This window comes from Echinops telfairi, unplaced genomic scaffold, assembly GCF_000313985.2.
Source record: "Echinops telfairi isolate 266 unplaced genomic scaffold, ASM31398v2 ScPeMD7_7420;HRSCAF=8458, whole genome shotgun sequence".
NCBI lineage: Eukaryota > Metazoa > Chordata > Mammalia > Afrosoricida > Tenrecidae > Echinops > Echinops telfairi.
This window is the reverse complement of record NW_022111320.1, coordinates 41,204,100-41,227,304: the sequence shown is the minus strand read 5'-3', so window position 1 is coordinate 41,227,304 and position 23,205 is coordinate 41,204,100. Positions and strand designations below refer to the sequence as shown.

Here is a 23,205-nt window from a genome sequence, read left to right as displayed (position 1 = left end):
TTTTCCTATACCATGGTCAGTCTGCATAAAACATCAATGAAATAATCAGGCTGACAAAATTCAAGTAGGCTAAAATCCCAAGTTCAAATGCTACACAGTGCCCTTATCATTAAATAGGCCGCAGCTCGTCAGTGTTGGGAGTGAGAATTTAAAGTTGGCAGAAAGCGTCTGTGGATCTCAGCACCCCAGCGTGACACAATATTCTCATCCTAGGGGCCAAGTTGTAAGCTTTTCTAAGATTCATAAAGCACATGTCTACTCCCTATGAGGAGCTTCAGTTCTTTCTGAGAGTCTGCTGAAGTTCCGAGCTGAAAGAATGCCATCTTCACAGAAACCCCGGTACTCTAGAATGATACCATCTGCCACAGGCTGAGCTTCCTTTTCAGCCAAATGCATTATTTATAACCTTTCTAATCGTGAAAAGGTAAGGGTGGACTATTTGTAAAGCCTGCCTTGGATATACTTAAGAACATTCTGAACTCCTACTCTACAACACTGCAGGTCTCTCGCTTGGAATTTAAAACACAAAACAAAAACGTTTTTCAAAATACTGTATTCCTTTCAAATGCCTGATGAAAAACTACATCCACTGTAGGTGCCTATTTATAACACGTTTAGGAAGAGGATGGAAATACTTCTATCTTTGTCACTTGGTCATCATAGTAGCCATTGAAGTAGTCTGGGAGAGGTAACACCTTTTTAAAAAAAGGTCCATCAACCAGGGAAAACCAATGATCAGATTAACCTTAAAATTGCTTTGTTGTGCCTTTAACAACAACACAGAGAAAAAAAATCCACCCCAAAACAATGCTAATCAGGTTATTCAATCATTTAAACCAAAACTGTTCATGCTTTTCTGCCAAATCAACCAACCACAGCAAAATCTGTTATCTCTGATTGCTCAGCTTCCAGTCAAAAAACAGTTAACCCCCACTGTACCAAAAGTTTTCCAAAATACCCTCCAAGCTCTGTAAGCTCAGAGAGAACAGAGTGTCGTGCCATCTTTACAGGGTAATTGGAGTGCTGGACCATATTTGCATATTACAATACACGCTAATAAACTAAGCAGCCTATGCTGGAAGCCAGCAGTTCCCCAGCCTTTCACATGATCTGCATCGTGGCTTTTTGTGCACTCGTGTTTTTTGGAAGGGGGGGGCTGTTTTAATGGCGCTGCGATGTCATAATCAAACTTACTAAGGACTTGCTGACTGTCTCACTGTGGTGGGAGGTGGGAGGAAGCGCGGCTACGAAATGGTGGCTCACCCAGGTTGACGGCTTTCAAGCTCCATCAGTAGAGGGCAAGGGCGACCACATCTTATTTACACAATTATCTAAATACGATTAAACAGCTGATGGACAAATATTAAACTGGAAAATGTATAGTCATTTCAGCTTAATGTAATCCTCTTTCTGTAAACACCCAAGATGATTTTTTTCAACCAGAACAGTCCTGACATCTCATAAGCCTAAGGGTGAATAGCGAGAGATTGTTTTTGATAGTTATAAATATTCAAAAGACATGCAGACCATCTGCTTTCATAATACAGGTAAAGCAAGACTGAAATGGTGACTGCTGTATCAAAACGATTCTTTTAACAAAGTCTTCCTCTCCTCGAAAACTATAAAGACAGATGTCAAAAACTGTTTATACACAGCAATCAGGAGCGTGCAAAATGTAATATTCCTTTTACACACAGTGCTTGCTAAAGAGATTTTTTTTTCTTTTTCTTCCCATCTGTGTGTTGCAACACATTTCTACAAGTTAAAAACATTTTTTTCAAACAGAGATCTCATGAATACCCAAAAACATGCTATCTGGTTTCTGAATGCTAATTAATTTCACTAAGGAATCTGAATATCTTTTTCTGTAGGAAGGAATGTATGTTTTGAATTGGAATACTCTTAGAGACAGCAAGGGAAATAACCTAGCCCAGGTTTAATTCTGTAAGGCTAGTTTCACAGTTCTACTCTATTTATAATTATATATCAATATATACACACATATATATGCACAGATATACACATATGCATGCATGTTTACATATATAATATATAAAGATATAATGCCCATATTTTAAAAGGTAAATTAAGTCTTTGGCGTAATCTAAATTAATTGTTTCTGAAATGAACGTCTACACTTTGAATGATACCTTTGACTTCTCAGCCTATGAAGAGTGAAGAATAAAGCCCACAAGTTAATTTTCAGGACTGGAGCATGAATCCTGACAGTAAACTCCTTATGTATTGTATTAAAGGCACTGAAGCATTAAGCACCTTTTTGGGGGGTAATTTTCAATAAAATGAGCATTAACTGAATAATCTGTCATACTACTGGCTTGCTATTCTTTTTTATTTTTATTTGCGGGGGGCAGGGAAGGGAGTACAACTTCATACACCCTCGTGTGCCTCCCCACCCCATCCCACCCTCTTTCTCAATATTTCATATTCTACCAAGAGCCTGAATTCTTACAGCACTGTGTAGCTATGGTACGGATCTTTCTCATAGGTGTGTGGAAAATTCAAAGGTCAAACCTAAGTTTTCATATCAAATGGAATCAACTCCACATCCAAATGCAATGCTAGGAGGGCTCCAGAGGAAACAGGGTTATCTTTAATCCTAAAGATATCAGGTACGCATAAACGCTCAGAAAGACATCTGTGGGGACAAGGAACACTTGGGCTGAAAATGAACAGGGAGCCCCCCACTCTTTTCATTTCTATTTGGGGGTAAGATGGAAGGGAAATGGGCTTCAAACCTATTGAGAAGCAAATGGCAAAATATCAAAGTATAATACTCTGTTTGTGCTGATTGGCTTATGTCCCCACTTTTTCACCTCTGGATCCTCGGGTGCTTTCTAAGCTAGCCTCTCAGGAGACACAACTGGGCCATATTTGGAATCTCAACATGCTGAGAAGAGACTGATCACTTCTAAAGTTCACTGGTGGCTCTCGCCATCTTCAGCAATCCCGGTGCCTGCAAACGGCCTTTTCACACCGAGTCGCCCTAGAATAGCTAAAAATGGAAACTCAGGGCAAAGCGCCCAAGGAATCCAAAAGCAAGCACAAAGAGAGCCCCTCTAATTCCGTTTCAATTTGCTTCCCACATTTCCTAAAGATGAAACCGTGATCACTTCAAAGCACACAGACTTTATTTAATTACTTAAATAAAATACCCAGTTCTTAATTTTTAAAGAAAATGTTGGTCCATAGTTCATCTGACTTTTCCGTAGAATTAAAGTAATTTCACATCAGGCCCAGATGATATCTTTTAGACAGACTCTCTATTCTGTCCTTTTGTAGAATTGCCTATCTAGATCTTTTGCTATATTGAAACCTTCTTATTCGACCCAATTGAATAGGTCAGTAAAAGAGCTTAAATTATAAAATATTTGTGAAAAGGTGTACGATTCCTGATGTCATACAAGATGTCAAATTAACCGCACAGAGGCTTACATTGGTTCATTTTCAGGATGATGGAAAATGGAACTAGATAATCTCCAACATCCTTTCTAACATTTACAGACTCTATAAAATCTATCCATCTTCCTAAATAGAGGTCCTATAGGGTCTTCTTTAAGGGCTGAAGAAGAGTCTTCTGAGTATACAGCGCCCACTTGCAGGCAGTCATGTGAGCACGTGTTCAATGAAAATGTTCTCTTCGGGAAGGTCTAAAGCCCCTTGGCGTTTCACTTATAATATGGTTATTAAAATTATACTCATCGTCAAATTAAACATTAAGCTACTCCAAATAGAATTATCACAAATTTTACATTAGGAAAACCTGAGAAGAAATCCGTTTTATCTGATTTCATAGAAAACTCTGTCTATCGTTCTGCATTCGAGGGCACTCTGGACCAATTTGCACGTTTCGGGGAGTAGCTGTTGTTTCCTCTCCAAAGTCCTTGTATACACAGATGAACTCTACTAGTATTTGTGTTTAGGAAGAGAAAGAAAAAAAATTAAAAAGATGCCAAATGTGTCTTTAGTTCTAAAAGTTCTAAATAGGGAATTTTGGAAGGAAAAAACCCCACAAAACTTTAAACCATGGAGTAAACGAGAACGAATGTCTGAACATTACCAAAAATAGATGTACAGATTAGGATCTGCAAAGGATTAGGCTCTCTACCCAGACGCTACAATTACTCGTTAAATTACTTCTTTATGCGAACATGACTAGATTTTAACCTACATTCCCTCCAAAACTTGGAAGAATCCTGGCTATCGGTTGTCTAAGGGGCTGCAGAACCCTCTGAAGCCCAGAACCGGAGAATCATCTCAGGGATCACACAAACTCCTAATGGGCAAGGTGCTGTAGACCAGGGGTCCTCAACCTTCCTCATGCCGCGACCCTTTCATATAGTTCCTCAGGGTGTGGCGACCCCCAAGCTTGACATTATTTTCGTTGCTCCTTCATCACTGTCAGTTTGCTATGGTGATGAATCGGACGACCCTTGTGAAAGGGTCCTTCGACCCCCAAAGGGGTTGCGACCCATAGGTTGAGAACCGCTGCTATAGAGGCTTTGGGCCCCACTCCGATCGGATCCCAGGCTCCATGGGACAGCCGGATTTTGGTTTCACTAGTTCACTGTTAGTCTTTCGCCAAAACGACTCTCCATTTCCACTGAACAGCTAAACCAAGGCCACCTTTAGATTAGGCCGTGGTGGAAAACGAAGTGATCTGGCTTCATCTCTATCGATCTTATGAAAATCCTTTAAAGAGTGTAGGAAAAGGTAGGCGCTGTGAGCTGGCAGGCATGTGCAGGGGTGGGTGCCCACCAGCAGAGCAGCAGCTTCACCCCACAGGAGCAGTGTGTGCCCCCAGGCTGAGCGAAAGGGGCTCACACAGCAGCGTGGGCACACCGAACCCCTCGGGTCTGTGCTGGAAAGGCGGGCCGTTCTCTCTAGCCACCGCGCTCTCTAAATTCAGGAGATTGGCGACCTTTAGACATTTGGCTTGTAAACACTCACTCTATGTGTCTAGCCTGAAACATGTGTTTCCTACACCAAAGGGTCCTAAGGACATCAACTGAGGAAGGGACACTGCGAGCTATAGCGCGGGGTGGCATGGACTGTGCGCCTGTCCTTATGGTTTGATATACTGCTTGCGTCTTACTGAATTGTCCCCTTTTTGTTTTTATATAACAAAATAGAAATAGAAGCGATGGAGTAACAGATGTGTAGCTCTCAAATGATGTGCCATAGACCCAAGATGCAGAGCATCCGCCAGTGGGCAGCAGTATGTTTGTCTGTCTGGTGAGGAGCTCGGCTGGTTGAAGCATGTCTTAGACCTCCAAGCCCTCCGCTACTGTCCTGCTGACACACGTGCACGCCTGATGCTTCTGTTGGAAGACGACTACAGGACAGGCAAGCACACGGCAGAGCGTCAGTAAAATAGCTGGAGAATCCGAAGTGACTTCGTCTCGATTAAGTAAACACAGCATGTCACGGCCATTACTTTATAAAGTAATGGGAACAATACTTTACAAAGGAGGAAAATACAGATTAGAGTTTCGATAGAGTACGACTAATGAAACTGCTCGCACAGTTTCTTGGCTCATGAAATAAAGATGGCGTGGCTCCTCTGAGGCTTTTTAATAAATATTGCGGGGAGACTAATGTCTGCCAGGATCGAGGACTGTGCTGATGAACGGCAAACCCCATCTCTTTGGGGACAATCAATTACGGTGCACACAGAGGACCTAGTCAGGGCACAGGTGATCTCAGAGCCAGGCTGAAAGTGCTGTGATGGAGGCCCACAGGGAGACCTGAGCTTCAGGTGCTGGGAGAGTGGAGAGGAGCCAAAGGATGCTAAGAAAAGCTCATATCCTGAGTAGCCAGTCCCACCCGGCATCTTTGTCCTCATGCCACGGTCTACTCTAAAGTCTCATGTTTGCTTCGCTTGGAAATGGGCTTATTTAAAGGACACACCTGGGTATCCCACACTTAAGATTGTACAACCCACTGAAAGCACCGTCATTTTAAGGGAGGGGCTGACAGAGTCCCTCCCCTACAGGTGAGAATGAGTTAGGAAACCCTCTTTTTAATATTGTTGGCAAACGAAAAGTTCTCCATGGTTTCCATTAAAAAAAAAGAAAAGTAAGGCCTGCAGCTAAAGCTTTCATTCCGTGAAGAAGTTTCTTAGACCGTGTGGTCTGAGTGCAACTTTAAACCTCCAAGCTTCATCCTACAGAATAACAATTAAAATTCGGGTGCACTCTAAAGATGGGCACGATCCTAGTGTGGGATGCTGAACAAGAATTAGCCCAGTTAAGTCTCAGCCTAATCCTGAGAAAACGACATGGCAGCCATTGTACCTTCAGAGATGAAGAGACGTGAAGCAGGGAGGATGAGTGGCTGGAAGTGAGTGAGGTTCACACTCAAAACTCCAAGGTAACATGACCAGCTCCGGCACTAAAAGTGAGGGCAGGCCTGCAGCCAGCAGCAGCACACAAGGAGGAAGGCTGGGGGCCGGCTGTGAGCTTTTCAAGAAATAGTTCCATTGAGATAAAAGAAATCAGAGCCCCAGCTCGCCGTCCATGAGAAATAACCATTGTACTGGATCCTGATGCCAGTAAAACGGACCAGGCTATGCCATGTGTTCCCCCATGAGGAAGTCCGATCTCTTGTTATTCTGATAAGCGCATGATCTCCAACGATGCTGCCAATAAAACCTTGCGCCTTTCCTTCTCTTACCACCTGTGATCTGGGCGTCAACTTCGAGTCCCCGTAAAAGTCCTGTGCTCCTCAGCCCTCACCCCGGCTCACATGCACAAACACACAAAGCGTGACAAATGCTGCTATGTTTAAAAGAGGGGCAAGCAGACAATTGAAGAGGAGAAAGGGTACGAAAGAAAAGAAAGCAACAAGTATTCGAGGAAGCCAGTCACCTTCCCTACTAGGAGGAATTCTGGTCCAGGCTGGCACTGCGGCCCCATCCAACAACGACTGCCTGTCAGAAACACAATGCCATCTGAGGTTTTTGGTAGCGCCCTTCATGCAAGCATACCAGGGTGCTTTACAATCATTATGAGTTAAAATTAAAACTGAAGCACATACAATTCCTAATAGAATCATTTTTAAAATGCTAAACAGAACAAATAACTTTTAAGTCTAGATTTAAAAGTCCCAACAGCCAGAGCGTTCCCTCCTTCAGTTGGCAGTGAGCAGCAGTGCTGGGGAATGAAGCGGCTGAAGACTCTCTCCTGTTACGTTAAAGGCTCTCTCGTGCTGTTGTTGTTGTTTTCCCCCATGCTCAGAGTAGGTTACAATCAACCAGCTTCCAATGCAGGGATGGATGTGTGTGGGGAGAGAGGGGTTGCAGATGGGGTGTGTGCATCTGTTTGTTTTGATGACTCTGTACTTGGGCGTTTTGTTTGTACGTGTGTTTGGGGCCCAAAGCTGGCACCAAGTAAAGTAGGTTTAGAAAGCAAATCCAGACAGAGCACAGCCTGAAACGGAAATAGTTAACTGTTTTTTTTTTCTTTCTTTTTAAGCCTGCAAAAGGCACTCTCCAACTAGTTCTGTTTGAGCAAGTCCGTCCAATTGATTAGCCTGCGTTGGATGACTTTTCTTTAACAATTAGAAAATAGCATCTAATAGGCTTTCTCTCAGACCATGTCTACTCCTAATACTTGGCAAGTATTTATTATTCTGTGCGTCAGAGAAAAAGGAGGGGAAATGCTTTCATGATATGGTAATTTGCCTTGCATTAGTGATTTTGAGGTCAAAGGAAACCTGTTCAGATCTAAAACAAAGCACAGGTAAGAATCTATTAAGGGAGAATGAAGTACTTAGACCATGTTAAGCACTCTCTAAAATGGCATGGCTTAAACTCTTGCCTGCTTACCACTGTGAAAGGATGGCGGCTATAAAATACTTGGGATCAATCCATTTTAAGTTAGATGCTTTATTAAGTTTGGCTTTTTTGATTAATGCCTTTGAGAGGTTAGACAAAGCTCACAGCAAACTACAGTAAAACCCTCCTGGATAAAAATCAGCTACAAATGAGTGTGAAAAAGGAGATAGAAAGTGAGCCTGCATGGCACAGCGGCTAAAGCACTTGGCTGCGAACCAAAAGCGGTTTGAATCCACAGTAACTGCATGGGAGGACGAAGTAGTTGTATGCTTACTTAAAGATTACAACTCCGGAAATCCCAAGGGGCACTTCTACTCTGTCCCATGGGGTCACTATGAGTTGGAATTTATTTGACAAGTGATGAGACTGGATTTTTATTAGAAACAAAAATGAAAACATTAGCTACATTAGTATTTAATATTAACACAGAGCAAACATCCCAATGTCAATGTGGAAAGAGAGACTAGGATGATGTCCCATTAAAATCGATTCAAACAGGAGCATAGAAAGCAAAAAAAAGTTGGTGTTAAGTTTAGCAATTTGCCCAAATGCCCCCATAAGACTGGTTTACCATTTCCTCTTTTGGATCTTGCCTTTAACACAGTTGCTGAGAGTCATGATAATACAATAATACCTGAAGTACATCAAGTATTGTTGAGTGCCTGGCAAAGTAGGTATTCACAACCTCAGAATGCCGTGGGAGTGGAAAAGTATTGTACTTTTATAAAACAAAGGATTCAATGTTTCACAAGAAGAACATAAACTTATACTGGGGAAGGGCAAGTATAAAATCCTACAAATATATTCCACATGGAAAAACTCTCTATTTTTAAATAGTATCTCCAGTTACCATTTGTACTCAACTATAAGCCAAGTTTTTCAGCATTTTTAGCCATTTTTGCAGTAAAATTAGGTGCCTTGGCTGATATTCGGGTTGGCTTATACTCAGGTATATACAGTATATCCATCAGATCAGGCCAGGCCAATGACTACAGTATGTACTTTCAAGTAGACGGAAGAATTCCACTGCTCGCTGTCCCTGATGCCTAGCTATCTCTGGGCTTTAAACAACAGGCTGTTGGCATGAGGGCACCTCATGAGCTTCATGATTGGTTCTCGAAGGCAGGAGAGAGCAGTGAGTTCCCCAGACTGCCCAGTCAGACCTTTTGGATCCTTCCAGAGGGTAGACAATCCCAGAAGCCAGATCTACATCACCTCCTCGGGCCTTGATTGAGGGGCATGAGATGGCAGCACGTGTTGAAACAGGCAACATGCAAAGGACAGGATCAGAGATGTAACAATAAGACCATGTGTGTTTAAAGATCCTAGCGCCAAAAATATAACTGGAAAGCTACAAGTACCTCTAGAAAACACATGATTTTATAAAAGACATTAAAATTCATTTGTAAAGATTATCTTTTTTAAACTTCCATTAATAAATACTCTGTTGAGCTCACATGGTCTCAGGATGAAAGCTGGCCCTTTACTTTCTCTAGCAAGGTACCCAGGAACACTCAGTTAACTATTCCACGTCTCAAGTGCCTCATTTGGAAATGAGGAGGGAGAGCTATCTTCCATTTCGTGTGATTGGAGCGTTCATAGTACATCAAAAGCACTAACTGAAAGTTAACTATGAATATTTCAAATCTTAAGAGGTGGGTCATTCTTATTACTACACAGAACATAGGATGTCTGGCTAACAAAAGACTGCCAAGGGATAGTTTTGAATACATATGCATGTATTCAGTATGTGCTTCACATGTTGAATAAGTACAACACGTTAAGAATGGCCCCAGGCTGGGCTCTCACATGAGTTACAGGAATTCTGGTGCTGACCATTGTCCTGGGAGCATGTGAAGACTAAACACCTGGTTTCAATAGAAAAAGTATGGAGAAAAGTATTACTAAGTGGCAGTGATTAAAATTTTAATCTATAAGAGAATTGATAGGAATATTAAAACTATTGCTCCATGGTTATTATAATACACACTGAAAATTAACTGAGCACATAGGTTTATAAGCGCTTACAGGAGGAATCAAGTCTCAGAGAAGGGCAAAAGCAATTTCCTTTTTTTAAAAAATTTGTTTTATCAACATGTAATAATGAGTACATGTTAGGTACACAAAGTTGTCAGGGAAAGAAAATCTGAAAATGCTTTTTTTCAGTATTCTAAATAGAAGGTTTAAATTAAAGTCTTATTTTTCATATATTCTGCTATTTGAAAATTAAAGTGATGATAGTCGCTCACTTTTTATGGGATTTGGGCTTGGAGATACTTTTTTCCTAAGAGGGAAATGAAAACAGAACATAATCGGTGCCTTAAAAACATGAAAGCTGATGTATGTTCATGTGTGCATACGGGCTTGTGTATCTTTGCTGTGTGACTGTATGTGTTGTTAAAATGCACATATCAGATTAAAACCTCTCAGTGTTGGAAGAAAGACATTATGCAGGAAAAGGTTCTAACTCACCTTTTACTTATGGTCTTTTTAAAGCAAATCAATCTATCCCCAAAGCAGACAGAATATATATCTATCTATCCAGTGTTTAAATTCCATTTCTCGAACTTCAGCATCAAAACAAAACTGTTGTAGTACAGCGTGGGGGAAAAAATTGTTTTCCACTCTCAAATGTATCTCCGAAATGCCCCTTCAAGGTTTCAGGACTGTAAGCTTACTGTCTGCAAGCCCGACTTTCTTCTCTCCTTAGACTACAATAGCCAACTCGCGTAACCACATCCACTGAAAACGCCAAGCTAACAACAAAACAGCCAGCCTCCAATCTATAATGAGCTCAGCATTTCTATGTCTTGGAACACTTTACAAAAATAAACATTACAAAAATAAACAAACACGTGGTACAAAGAACTTAATAAATGCATGTCGATCTATTTGGGCAGATTTATGATAGGAGAGCAATAACAGAAATCAAGGTATGAGTTGTAAATCAAACCACATGCTCACTCATGGAATTTCTGCAGCTGGGGGGAAAAAAAACCTTGCAAATATTATCAGAAAAAACATTAGTGCACACACAGAAAGGAGGAGGTTCGTTTTAAAACCCACGCTTATTTTAAAACTTAGCATAGGAAAGGACATACGTAGTCTTTTACATATCGGAACTCTTCGGTCAGTCACTTAACTAGTATTTTGATATTAATTTGCACAGACGTCGGCTCCTTTATCTGTCAAAGGAGGAGTCCGGGGAGGATAATCCTTCCTCAATCTATGAATCAAGTTCAAGTGGACATTTGTGTGGCAGGTGATGGACAAACTTCCTAAGGGCTTTGAAGGTTGACTTAGACAAATACCCAAGTACATGCCTGGGGGCCTCTTCCTGGCCTCTCCTCGGTAGTCATCAGCTAGTTGCACACAAGGTGGGCTTTTCTGCTAAACATAATATTTAGAAGCCCGGTAGCCACAGCTTGCTACCAGACTCCTTACTGTACTCAACAAAACCTTAATGCACACCAAAATTCCGACAGCAGATTTTATGCTCAAAGTTCTCCCACCACCAAATCAAAACTCCAGAGGAGAGGACAAAAGGCTTTTCACATTTACACTTCCTTGGTGTCAGGCCCCATTTTGTATAGGACTAAGGAAATATTTATTTGCTGGGCACGTTTAAGCATGGCGTTTTTGTCACCAAACCTTAACCACAGGAGAAAGAGTATTTTTGCCATGCTCAGCATATATTTTGGGTTTAGGCCTTAGGGAGCCTGCATTTCTCATCTTTAACTAATAACTCTAGAGGGAAGAAAAAAATAATAAAGAAGCAAATGGAAAATAGTCCATAATTAAAACATTCTGAGCTGAATATGACATTTATGGATTCATTCTAAAGAAAGAAACATGGGGAGATGACGCAGCAAAATACAACTCCCTCACTTAGAGAAGAGGTGAACTTTTCCCCCCCTCATAATGTTAAATCTCATATTAATTTCAAATAATTCCTGCCACCGCTAAACTATGCATAACTTTTCCCCCGAGATTTTAGTCAATTCCAACTCATAATGAGCCTATAGAACAGGGTAGAATTGCCCTTGTGGGTTTCTGAGACGGTAACTCTTTACAGGAGTAGAAAGCCTCATCTTTCTCCTGAGGAGCGGCTTGTGGTTTTGAACTGCTGACCTTGCAGTTGGCAGCCCACCATGTAACCACTACACCACCAAGGCTCCTGTTTTAAGCAAAGGAAGAAGATAATTACAACTGATGTTCAAGTCACAGCCCAGCGCCGTCACTTACATCATTATAGCAGGATCTCCCGCTACATGTGGCCTCCTGTTGCTTCTGAAGGCCTCGCTACAGAAATACAACAAGGCATGACTCCAAAATCAAGTCCCGATTTTTATTTTAGCATTTTGTTTAAAGTCCTAATTGTCTGTACTCCGTTCGTTTCCCAAGATACCAGTAAGCAAAATCACAATTACATGGATAAGCAAGAAATGAGGTAGAGTTGAATGGTGATGCTGATGTCACGGAACACTTAGTTCTTACTGCCTGTATCAACAAGTGTTCGTAACTAAGACCCCTTTCTCCAACTCGCAGTAAACATTTTAAGTCTTTGCTTAAATTTATTTTCAAATTCTATAGGATATTTAGGGGCATGAAGACTTGTGAGATCCTTATGTTGGGTGTTTATATCTATTTCAACTCTTGAGTCTAAAAAAAAAAGTGTATTTCTAGGACATTCCAAATGCCACGTAACCAAGTAACACATTCTCTGGAGTTATCTGCAAAACCCAAAATATCAATTCTAAGAGTCGCTGCGCTTCATTATATCAACCTACTGGTTTAACTGTGTTTAATTAACTTAAATTACTTTTATTCGATGGTTATACAGTCACACCCTCTCTACCAGGAGGATGAGAAAGAGGCTAAAAAGAGCTGGCTGGTGGTATAACTGAAATAAAAATGAAAAAAATTGCTCTAGGTTTCAAGAAATGGACTCTTAACCACACAAAGAACATTCTCCCTGTGACCTACTATAGTTTGCCTTAGGAAAACACAGAAGCCACGAATAATTCTAAATTTAATCATTTGCTTCACTCATGAAACTGCTAGCAGATACCAAAGCAAGCTTGTAGGCCTGCAATGGTCACAAACCTTAAATGCACCAGGCGTCCAAGAAGCAGGAGCACAGAAGCCCACCAGCTCCCTTTCAAAGACACCCACTATCACCTTTAGAAATACAGTTTGAGAAAAGGGCCTTATCTCAACTGCAGCCAGTGTTGACAACAGAGCCATACAGTTCAAGTTCAAATGACTGCCAGACAAATACTCAGAATTACACGCTAAATTCCCCGTTAAAAGAAAAACTTTAAAATTCAGTAAACATGGAACTGGTCCTGGGCGTTCCCCTGCCATGGAAATGTGCCACCGATGAGGCTTGGGGACTGAGGGGACAGAATAACACGCTCGCAGGATGGCCCCACAAGCTGCCCATGAAGAGCAGGGGCACAGCACACTTTCTTTCTTTTTTCTTTGCAACCAGCTGAGTGTTATCAAAATAATGCTTGGTTTTAAATTGAGAAACAATCGTGGGCGCTACCTAGGGTTCCAGTTGCCCTCTACCAAAATTCACTCTGAGAAGAATCCATGGCTCATTGGGAAAAAAAAAAAAAATCTGATGGTCTAACCTGTGTTTCAGCAAACAATTATGATTTCACCTTAAATAGGACCTTGCTCCAGAAATGGTTTCAAAATCCTGAACCCATAGCTACTATTCCAATCTTTAGTTACAGAATCTATTCCTCTTTTTAAGATGAGTTTTTTTTTTATTAAATGCTGCATTTCCCTTTTTGGAAAGAAACAGAGTATCCTAGCTTGGCGGTCTTTATTCCGTTTGCAAGCATGAAGTTTTATACCTTCACACATAGCGACATTCTCGTAGAAGCTGCGTGGCTTCACCTTTGCTGTTTCTTAACATCACGGGGCTTAGACCACTAGAACGAGTATCAGAGCTAGAACAGCCGGCTGCTGCACTGTGTCTTTCCTACACACAGAATTCCTTTTTTTGCCAAGGGAGAGTTCAAGATGAATAGAGCCTACTTTGAAAGGTCGCCAGGGGTCAATTCACTTTGCATCTGGGGCAGATTCTTGCTTCACAGACCAGTTGCTTCCGAGGGTAGCATCCCACCACACACCTCTCACACCAGGGCTGCCCAAGATGTTTTGGTATTTCTTGCATGCGATGCTAAGTACCTGTGAAAGGGGGCACTCCTTGGCCAGCGAACTCTGGTTCATGTCTTTCAGTAAGTCCTTCAGAGCATTCCTCACGGTGGTGTGCGACCACTGTTCGGGAGGCAAGTCTTCTAGTTTGGGGCAACTATTCAAGACACAGATTAGAAAGAGGATTATTACGAGACTGCATCCCTCCGCAGAACATTCCTTTAAGACAGACAGATTTCATTTTGCGCATCAAACAGATGCATCTGGAGATTGCTCTCGGTCTCCTGATTGTTCCGATTAGTTAATTACTTTATACAACACATCTGCTGTATCGATGCATGAATTATACATCAGCTGCCTGTGGTGGCTATTTTTTCATGTTACTTCTACCTTCCTGCTCTGATGCGCTTGGGAAGGCAATTTAAGGTGTACCGCTCTCTCACGATCCACACTGAAAAGCATTCACAGATTCACCGTTTTCCCTTCATTCCTCTGTTCAGACGAACCAAAAGGTTGAACATGCATATACGTAAAAATAAATAAGAGCCAGGCAATGGTGAAGAAGGCATTCTTTCACAAAATGTACACAGATGGCATTGTTCACGATATGCAAAAATATTTTCCTCTTAAGTAAACTTTATGTAAAATGCCTTCTTGTAATGCATCATTTAATTGACTGAACGTAGAAAGTGTTGTCTTGTGATAACCTTCATGAGCCTACAAATTCATTTTCGGGGGAGGGGGAGGCAGGTGCCTTTCAATTATCCACTGAAGTTAGGGTGAAAAAAAAAACAGCAAAAAGGAATAATGAGATATAAAACCAATTTGAATCAGCCAGTCTGCAACACAGGGTGAATGGAAGTTTAAGGTTGGCCGGGGAAGCTTTATTTCAAACCATCAGGGAAGCAGATTCGTTCACCCTGGGGCTGCTGTCTTGACTCACCTGTGCAACTGAATTTTCAATGTGACCACATGGTACACGTCTTGAAGCATATCCGCTACTGTAGCATCAGGGGCATCTGTCACGTAGGAGAGTGGCACTGGGTTCCACTTTCCAACCTGGATGAGCCCTATTCCGGATAAAGAGACTATGTCACCAAATGTTTTACCCTGCAGGAGGCAACCATCAAGATAAAAGTTGGAGGGTTTTTTTTGGGGGGGTGGGGGATGGGATATGAGTGCAATGTTTTTCCCCACAGCCCCCACAGCAAATCATATTGTTATTTCTGTTTAAATGATTCTGTTCTCTCTAAAAGGCGGGTCAATGAAAATATTCAGTTTAGCTCTCCAAATTGTGAAATTATGCAAATGACTGTAGGGTTGTTTATTATTTTGGAAATAAAACCCCATCAATAAAGCCTATGCATAAGGCCACATTTTCCTAACTTATAGGAAGTTCTAATAAGACATCGCTGAACCAGTTCTAAATGGCTTTACGATTTAGATAAGATTCTCTATTGCAGTGGGAATCAGCATTGAAAAATACTTTACAGCTCATAAAACCATCAGAAACAGAATAAAAGAAACAGAACTAGATATTCAGTCATAAATGCAAATCGACTCTCGACAGTCCATCTGCTCAAACACGCTCCTCACTTCCTTGTGGGTCCTCAGTGGAGCAGATTATTAAGGTCAATAAGCATACTAATGATTCAGCTGAAGTAATTTAAAAAAAAAATCTACCTCGACATTCCACATGAGCAAAATGTGTGTTAACTAAACCAAACTGAATGAAGCCAATGTTTTAAAGCCACCGTCTATAAGGAACCCATGGAAAACAACACGGGCGACAGTGCTTTGCATCAAAAGACTCAAGTGCTTTCTCGGGAAGAAGGTAAACAAAGGATGCCACACGCAAAAATATTTTTCCACCTCCACACATGCATTCTTTACCTTTGGCCTGGGCAGCTGAGCTATGCGAGTAGCCCAGAGACAGCAATGCCATTTCTATCAGCTGGTTGAAAAGCATGTCCTTTCTCACCAGCACAAATTCCGCATGCTCCTCCTTGCAGTCGTATTCAATGGCGTTTTCATAATGTTCCACTACGCAGAAAACCGGTAGCATAGTTCCTATCAAAAAGACGGAGGAGGGGAAAAGAGAGAGAGAGAGAGAGAGAGAAAGAGCTGCAAACCAAGTCTTCAGAGGTAACAGGCTGGGGTGGGGAAAACTAAGCCATGAAAATAAATCTTCCCAACAGGGAGAGGGAGACTGCTTCCCAAGCAGACGTGGCCCAGAAATAGACACACACACACACACACACACACACACACACACACACACATGGAGAATACATACATCCTCTCCCTCCTCCGTTTTATTCTTTTAAGTTAAATGAGAAATATAAAATTTTTTTAATGTGAACTTGTTCCTCAGGTAACTCAGATACTGCCTCTAACTACCGGGGCATTTGCCCAAATCGAGGGATGCTGAATTACCTTTTGGACCAAAAGAGAACGCTGATGGGAGGCAAGTGTGTCTCGTCTGCTCAGCTCTGAGTGAGTGGCACGCACACGTAACCCACTCCAGGGCTTTTTAGAAGAAGGCACCTTCAGGCTTCCTACACAACGGTGTTAATAGTCAACTTTTCCTGTTTGGGTCCCACCCTCAAATTACCTTGGCTGTGAAATTGATCGTCGCCCTCTTCCCTCCTTTCTCAGAGGTCTGCTCTTGCTGGTTCCAGAAAAGAAATGCAAAACTGAACCCAACTGATGCCAAAACGAGATGCCCTCGCTATGTGCAGAAAGTGGATCAGTGGGCTTTCGTTTCATGGCTACTCATTTAGTCTGACGAACCCAAAAGGTCTCACGGTCACCCTATGTCCTTAAAATGAACCATCCTGGTTATCGTCAATGGGATGAAAACAAGGGAGAGAAAAGAGGACTGGCCCCATCAGGATGTATTGGGAGAAAGGAACCCTGCATCGCATGGCTGGGCTCTCTATTTACTTTACTCCAATGCAGGAACTCGGGGTCTGGCCAAGTAATAAGCACGGGCCACAGTACCAGCAGGAAAAGAGGCTGCTTCCAGAGACTGGCACCGCAGAACGCCGTGGCACGCAAGGTGTCTGCGCAGCACACTGTCAGACTTCCAGTGATCAACGGAAAGAGGGTTACAAGCAGATGCATCTGAGCGGTACCGTGGCAACCTGCCAGGGAGGTATCATCTTTAGCATAAATGATGGCAAGGGTTACTTTAACAGGGCACCCAGGATCCCCAATCAGTCCTACAACATTAATGCCATAAGCTCTGCCCTCTGGACTCCAGAATCCCTCCCAACTTCCGAAGATGCCGAGCCATAATCAACCACCGCGAAAACCGGGATTTCCTACTGACGCCAGGGATGCCCTTTCAAAATTCTCTATCTGCTGAACAAAAGCCGGCAATAAAGCAGCTATATTTTGCTAGCGCCACCAGAGCTTTAGCGGCCCGTTCACAAGAGACTCCAGCCCTGACAAATAAACCCCTCTAGGTGGACTGAGAGACGCTCACAAACTCACTTGGAGGTACCCAGCAGGCACGGCATGGGAGACACGCTGCAGAGCTTGCCAAGCAGCTTGTCATTCATTCAGCTGCTTTATACCAGAGAGAGAACCTGTCAGGGATCAGAAGACAACTTGGGGAGGCCACAGCAAAAACAGCAAGATGCACACTGCTGCTCTCTCCCTTGGCTGGCAGGTACTTTGGCAAAATCTCCTACACCGATCAACAAAACCACTGGGCCCCTTTTTCTTAAGCGGGCTCTCCCTTCTCAGTCACTCACCACTTGTATCTCGCACCTGTCAAACAGAAGCCCTGCACGTGAAAATAAGATTGAGGGGTGTGTGTGTGTGTGTGTGTGCGTGCGCGCGCGGGGAGGGAGGGAGCCCCACCAAAAGGCTTATCTTAAGTAGCTTTGTTGCTTGGCATACGCAGAGGGTGCCTTCAACCAATAAGTCACTGAATGCAATACCTGGTGAGGGGGGGCCTTCGAGCAGGAAGTGAAATTACTGTACTCTGGTTTCTCCTCTCTCTCCTGCTGTCTTCAAAGAGCTGGGTGAGCGCAACCAAAACACAGGCATTGATTTTCCCTCTTCTAAGGGTGTACGGGCGTGCTCACTACACGCTGAGCCTTGGCCCTGTGAAATCATTGTAGGCTTTCTGAACTAATGAAATATATTGGATTTATTTTGGACCTTTTATTGATCAAGCTTAGAGGTACCCTGTAGGTAATAAAGGTGTCCACTGATAAAGTGACAATAGTATCATCTAATTACAAATCTAGCTCCTAAATCTTCTTGCCAACTGTCACCACCCCCCCACCCCACCCCCCAATTACTGGGAGTCCTGCTAAATGGGAGCCTGCTCTGCAGTGTGTTCAAGCGTTCTTCGTGCTGGTGTTTGGTGAGACTTCCAACTATAGCAGACTTCATCGCCTTCCAGCATTTAAAGGGGAGTTCACCGGTCACTGCCGAATGCTAAAAATACCACATGATTTAAACCTGAAGGCAGTCTTAGAAGCTTTTGCTAAAGGTTTATGAGCTTCTGTAAACAGCACGTCTGCCATAAGGAGCAGTGAAGTCTGTAGAATCCTTGTCTAAAACTGTCCTGGCATTAAAGTTTGCTGTGCAAATATCACATAATACCAGAGACAGCTGAAATCTCCTATTTAGGAATTTATGGAACTTAGATGTTTGCAGGCGTCAGAAAGTCTTTTTTATAGAGCCCCAGTGCTTCACAGTACAATATTAATGCACTCTGTTTGAAAAGCCGTAATAAATTATATTTTTAATGCTCTTACCCTGGCTTTCTTAAGATGCATACATTCTTGGCAAACAATCAATAAATAGGGTAATCATGAGTAGAGGCCAAAGAATTTGCTGAAGTGCTGTTTTTCCATTTTTAATAGATAAAGATCTAACAATACGGACTGCTGTGTCTGTTCATTTCAGGATCAATATATTCTTTGTTTTCGCCAAACCAAGAAAAAATAAATGATTGTATGATAAATGTTATGCATCAAGCACAATGAAATTCCTCTGCCTTCTAACTTTAACTACTTAATATTCTTGGTGCCTAAAAGATGGTATTTTTATCCTTTGCTTCGTAAATGTACAAAAGAACCGAACTGCACACGAGTTAGAGACAAAGTCAAGACTGTGAGGAGGAGCACACGAGCCAGAAATTTACACTAACAACAATGTCACACCCAAAGTTGCTCAACTTCTCCCTTTCACATAAAATTGATAGAAAGTAGTCAGATTGTTATATACTTTCCCTTTTTAAGCTTGTCTGAATTTGCCCTTCCTTTATCAAAAAGCACCCAGCTACAGCAAAAATTATCGTAATTAAGAAAAACAAAGAAAACAGAAGAAGAGGGCTTTGCTGCTAAACCATGAATTTGCTCTTAAGAGACTGAACCACAAAGACAGATATCACAAAGTAACATGATATCATATGTGCTCGCCATTCCCTCAGAAACTGTCGTATAACTAGTCATCTTCTTAAAAATAAAAAGCTAGGTGGGTACTTAAGCCACTTGCATTTTACTCAAGGCTAGTTTAAGCCACAGCCACCTACCGATCCTCTATTCCACCACTATGGTATCAATGGAAAACTGGTCTAAGACCATTTTGTTGCATGCAGTCTGTGTCACCCCAAATGTCCAAGGATTCCACAGGATGGAGGTGCAAAGTGCTCCACCCAAGCACCGGGCCTCCAATGTTCAAAGCCTGATTGACACTGCAGCCAGGGATGCAACTAAGTCACTTCAGAGCAGGAAGAAAATCCAGGAAAAGAATAATACAAAGATCCGTTCGGCCTCTCCACTCCCACACAAGGTTGCCTTAGCTAAACCTGAGGGCTTGCTGTCCTGTGGTTATTTACCTTTCCTAAGGTTGCTTTTCATCAGATGGCCCGAGTGTTTTAAAGGCACTCCCTGCATTTTTGCACCTGTGCTCCCAAGCCTTCCTCTTCCCAGTGGGCTGCCGTTCTGTTCCAGGCGGGCAATCTTGGCTGGTGGACCCTTCGGATCGCTCACATTGTTAGACATTTCTGAATGTTCTTTCCCCTGAGTTGCCTCGTTCAAATGATCCATGCTCAGTTACCCTCTAAAGATCACCTGCCAGGATTTAAAAAGAAGACATGTTATAATTGGGTGGGTGGGAGGGTGGGGGTGTGTGTGTGTATATATATATATATCCCATGTAAGAGTTTTACCCCTAGTTACCTATCTCCACAAATATACCATATTCATAAAACTGCTTATTGAGAAATGATATAATGCAGAGGTTACTATAGTTCTAGATAGCAGCATTACATTTCCACTCAAATTAACACAATAATTGGTGGAAACTGTACTAACACATATGACTAAGAAGGTAATTTGTCACCTACAAACCAAACAAAGTGGGGGGAAATGGACTATTAAAAAAAATTACCACATAGATAGCTAAAAAGAAAATAACAAATTAATTTACGTATGTAATCTTAATTTTTTTAATTAAAAATTCATTACAGAATATAATCAGTATTTTAATCAAGGACAGTACGATTAGCAGTCTAAAGTATTAATTAAATCTAATACATGTGTACATCTTTAAAAGTTCTAACTTGTATGAGAAAAAAACAATGCAGATACCGTCTCCTAAGAAGGCAGCAAATTCATAAGTACTTTTTATGTAACCCATTCATTTTGCAGGTTCATTCATAGAAAAAGCTTCCCACTGTCAACATGGGAAGAGTTACGTGACCTCGTAGAGATCTGGTCAAGTCTCAGGTCAAGCATGTGATAGGAGGATTTCAGACAAGCAGGACAAAGTAATATCCTAGGCACTGAACTATTGCCACTTTCATGCTTCCGAGTTAAAATGTAGGTGTTCATTGAAAATAAAATGCTACCAAGGTACTTTGCAGAAATATTTAAAATATTTTGTGACTTTTACATTAAACTGAAGTCCTAGCTTCATTTTGTAAATTTAAAATCTAGATAATACTGGTAAAACACAATCTCATATTTTGTAAAAATAATCTCAGCATGGAATCAAATCAACATATTTATCAACTTCAAAAAAAAAGCAGGTAATTTTTTTCAGTTATATATTAGACATAAATTTTCATGCTGTTCCTAAGAAAGCAATTATTACCCTACCAATCTCACTTCCAAAATGATTTTAACTACAGTTGATGGAAGAAATGAATACAATTTAGTAACTTTTGTGGGTCTAGAAGTACCAAGTTAGCCAATACTAAGGGGATCCTATTTGGACAAACCAGAAAGATGATGATACAATTGCCACTTCTCTGCAGATTTGTAGTAATTCGACTTATCTTGTACTTGGGGGAGGGGGGCGGGGTGTATCATTTACCTCTGGATTTGTGGAAAGGCTGTTACAAATAAGGACCTTTATGTAAACACTTTCCCCCTCTGTTGTAACTATAGACCACCTGCCCCCATATAACCAAGAAAGGGGGTGAATGGAGGAGGAAGAGAATTGCTCATCCGGAGGTTTAAATGTAGCTCTAAGAACTCCAACTAAAAGACTAAAGTTTGGGGAAATAATGGCCGTCTACCCATGTTCTAGGGTGGCATACTAAGAACTGAAGGTTTACGGCTGCTAGAGGTCCCATCTGGTTTTGGTTATGAGGTTCATTAACAATAAATGTGCCTCTTTTAACCACTTTTTATCAAGATTATTCTTTTCCATTATATTAAACTGCAGGCTAAAGCCAAAGCGATTATTAACTTATTCAAAACACTCTTTATGATGTTTCATGTACATTATAATGGAGGGCTGCTTTTTCTGAAATTGGTTGCCTTACCCTGGAGCAGAAGATGAATGTTAAACCATGAGCCGAAAAAAAAATTCTTAATCTTTGGGCAATTTAAGAGAGAAAAAGGTGTGTGTATGGGGAGGGGGGTGAGGTGTAAACTATAGCATCAGAGCTAATGTTACAAAACATGAAGTAGGCAAGGGACTTCATGGCATTAAAAACTACACAGCAAAGGGAAGCAGGAGATTATAATTTAGTTAATGTATTGACAATCAAAACATCACACTGGTCATGCAAAACTGTCCCTTGAATATCCCCCAATAAGCATCTATTAAACATCCAGTCATCTTGTAAAAAGCTTTACAGTACAAAACAAAATTACATGCACATAAAACACCTAATTTACTCATTTAAACTCTATGCCCAAGGCTAAAAGTTCACCAAACCTTGGTTTGGAATTGCAAAGAGAAGCTTCTACCAGGCCTGCCTGGGCTCAGGGCAGAGGGTTAAAGTAACTAAGGTATCAACTCATGACAGGCTGAAGAGTTTGAGTTACACATTTAAAACCCCTTTCAGTGTGAAGTCTGGCTGACACACAGCAAGAGGGCCACTTTCTCAAAACCCCAATTCCCGGCTCAAAAACTAAGTCCACATATGAAAATTACTAAATAAAACAGGAAACTCGTCACAGCAATTATTTCCTTTAAAAAAGAAATTAAGGGAAGAAAGAAAATCATGAAATCCCAGTTTTGAGAACCTAATTTTCGCAATATAGGGTCCTTTTCCATGAGCTCCTGGCTGGATCACCACCCTTGCCCCCACAGAGCCCCACAATCACATGTGCGAGATTGTGCCCTTATCCATTCCATATGGCCGGCACGATCCAGGCCAAGCTTTCACTGTGACCTTTTAAAGAGACAAAGAAGCAAAGTACTACCTAGAAACAGAAACACTGCAGTTTTACGGAGTGAAATTAGCAAAACCGACCTGAAACTCACCACTTCAAAACTTGACAGCGTATAAATAACAAAAACAAAGAAGATTTCCTTAGCAGCTCGGGTTCTTGAAGAGGAGTTCAAGATTGATGTTTTCTATGTCCCTTTTTTTTTTTAATTATTTAAAAAAAAAAAAAGCAGCAGACCTGAAGGCGACTTCCCCTGAAATTGTATTATTTTCTCTCCCCCTACCCCCGCCCCCTAAGCGGGGGAAGGGCAGAAATAGATGTCTACAAGAGTAGCCATGGGAGAGGAGGGGGGCGATGATAAAAACATCACAATCCGAAAAACATATAAGGTTTGTAAAACGCCTAAGCTGAAAAACAAACCAACCAACCCCGGGGTTGTCGATGGGTGCGGAGGGGAGAGTGGGAAGTAGGGAGGAGGGTAAAGATAAAATTGATCTGACAAGTGATTCGTTGCGGGGGGGCGGG

General features: G+C 41.7%; 1 protein-coding gene across 4 annotated transcripts in view; it reads right to left on the bottom strand.

Annotated features, from left to right (window-relative positions):
- SATB1 (SATB homeobox 1) overlaps positions 1 to 23,199 on the bottom strand; it is an 84,958-nt gene extending 61,759 nt beyond the window's left edge. For 3 of the 4 annotated variants that reach the window (XM_004704018.2, XM_004704021.2, XM_045297583.1), the window contains exons 1-5: positions 22,775 to 23,199; positions 19,890 to 20,124; positions 15,920 to 16,096; positions 14,970 to 15,096; positions 14,060 to 14,183 (exon numbers count right to left, since the gene is read on the bottom strand). In XM_004704018.2, the coding sequence (XP_004704075.1) occupies positions 14,060 to 14,183; positions 14,970 to 15,096; positions 15,920 to 16,096; positions 19,890 to 20,100 (639 nt within the window). In that variant the 5' untranslated portion in view covers positions 20,101 to 20,124; positions 22,775 to 23,199. Of the gene's footprint in view, positions 1 to 14,059; positions 14,184 to 14,969; positions 15,097 to 15,919; positions 16,097 to 19,889; positions 20,125 to 22,763 lie in introns of all 4 variants that reach the window. The other variant, XM_045297582.1, reaches the window with a different exon arrangement.
- Positions 23,200 to 23,205: the final 6 nt, after the last annotated feature.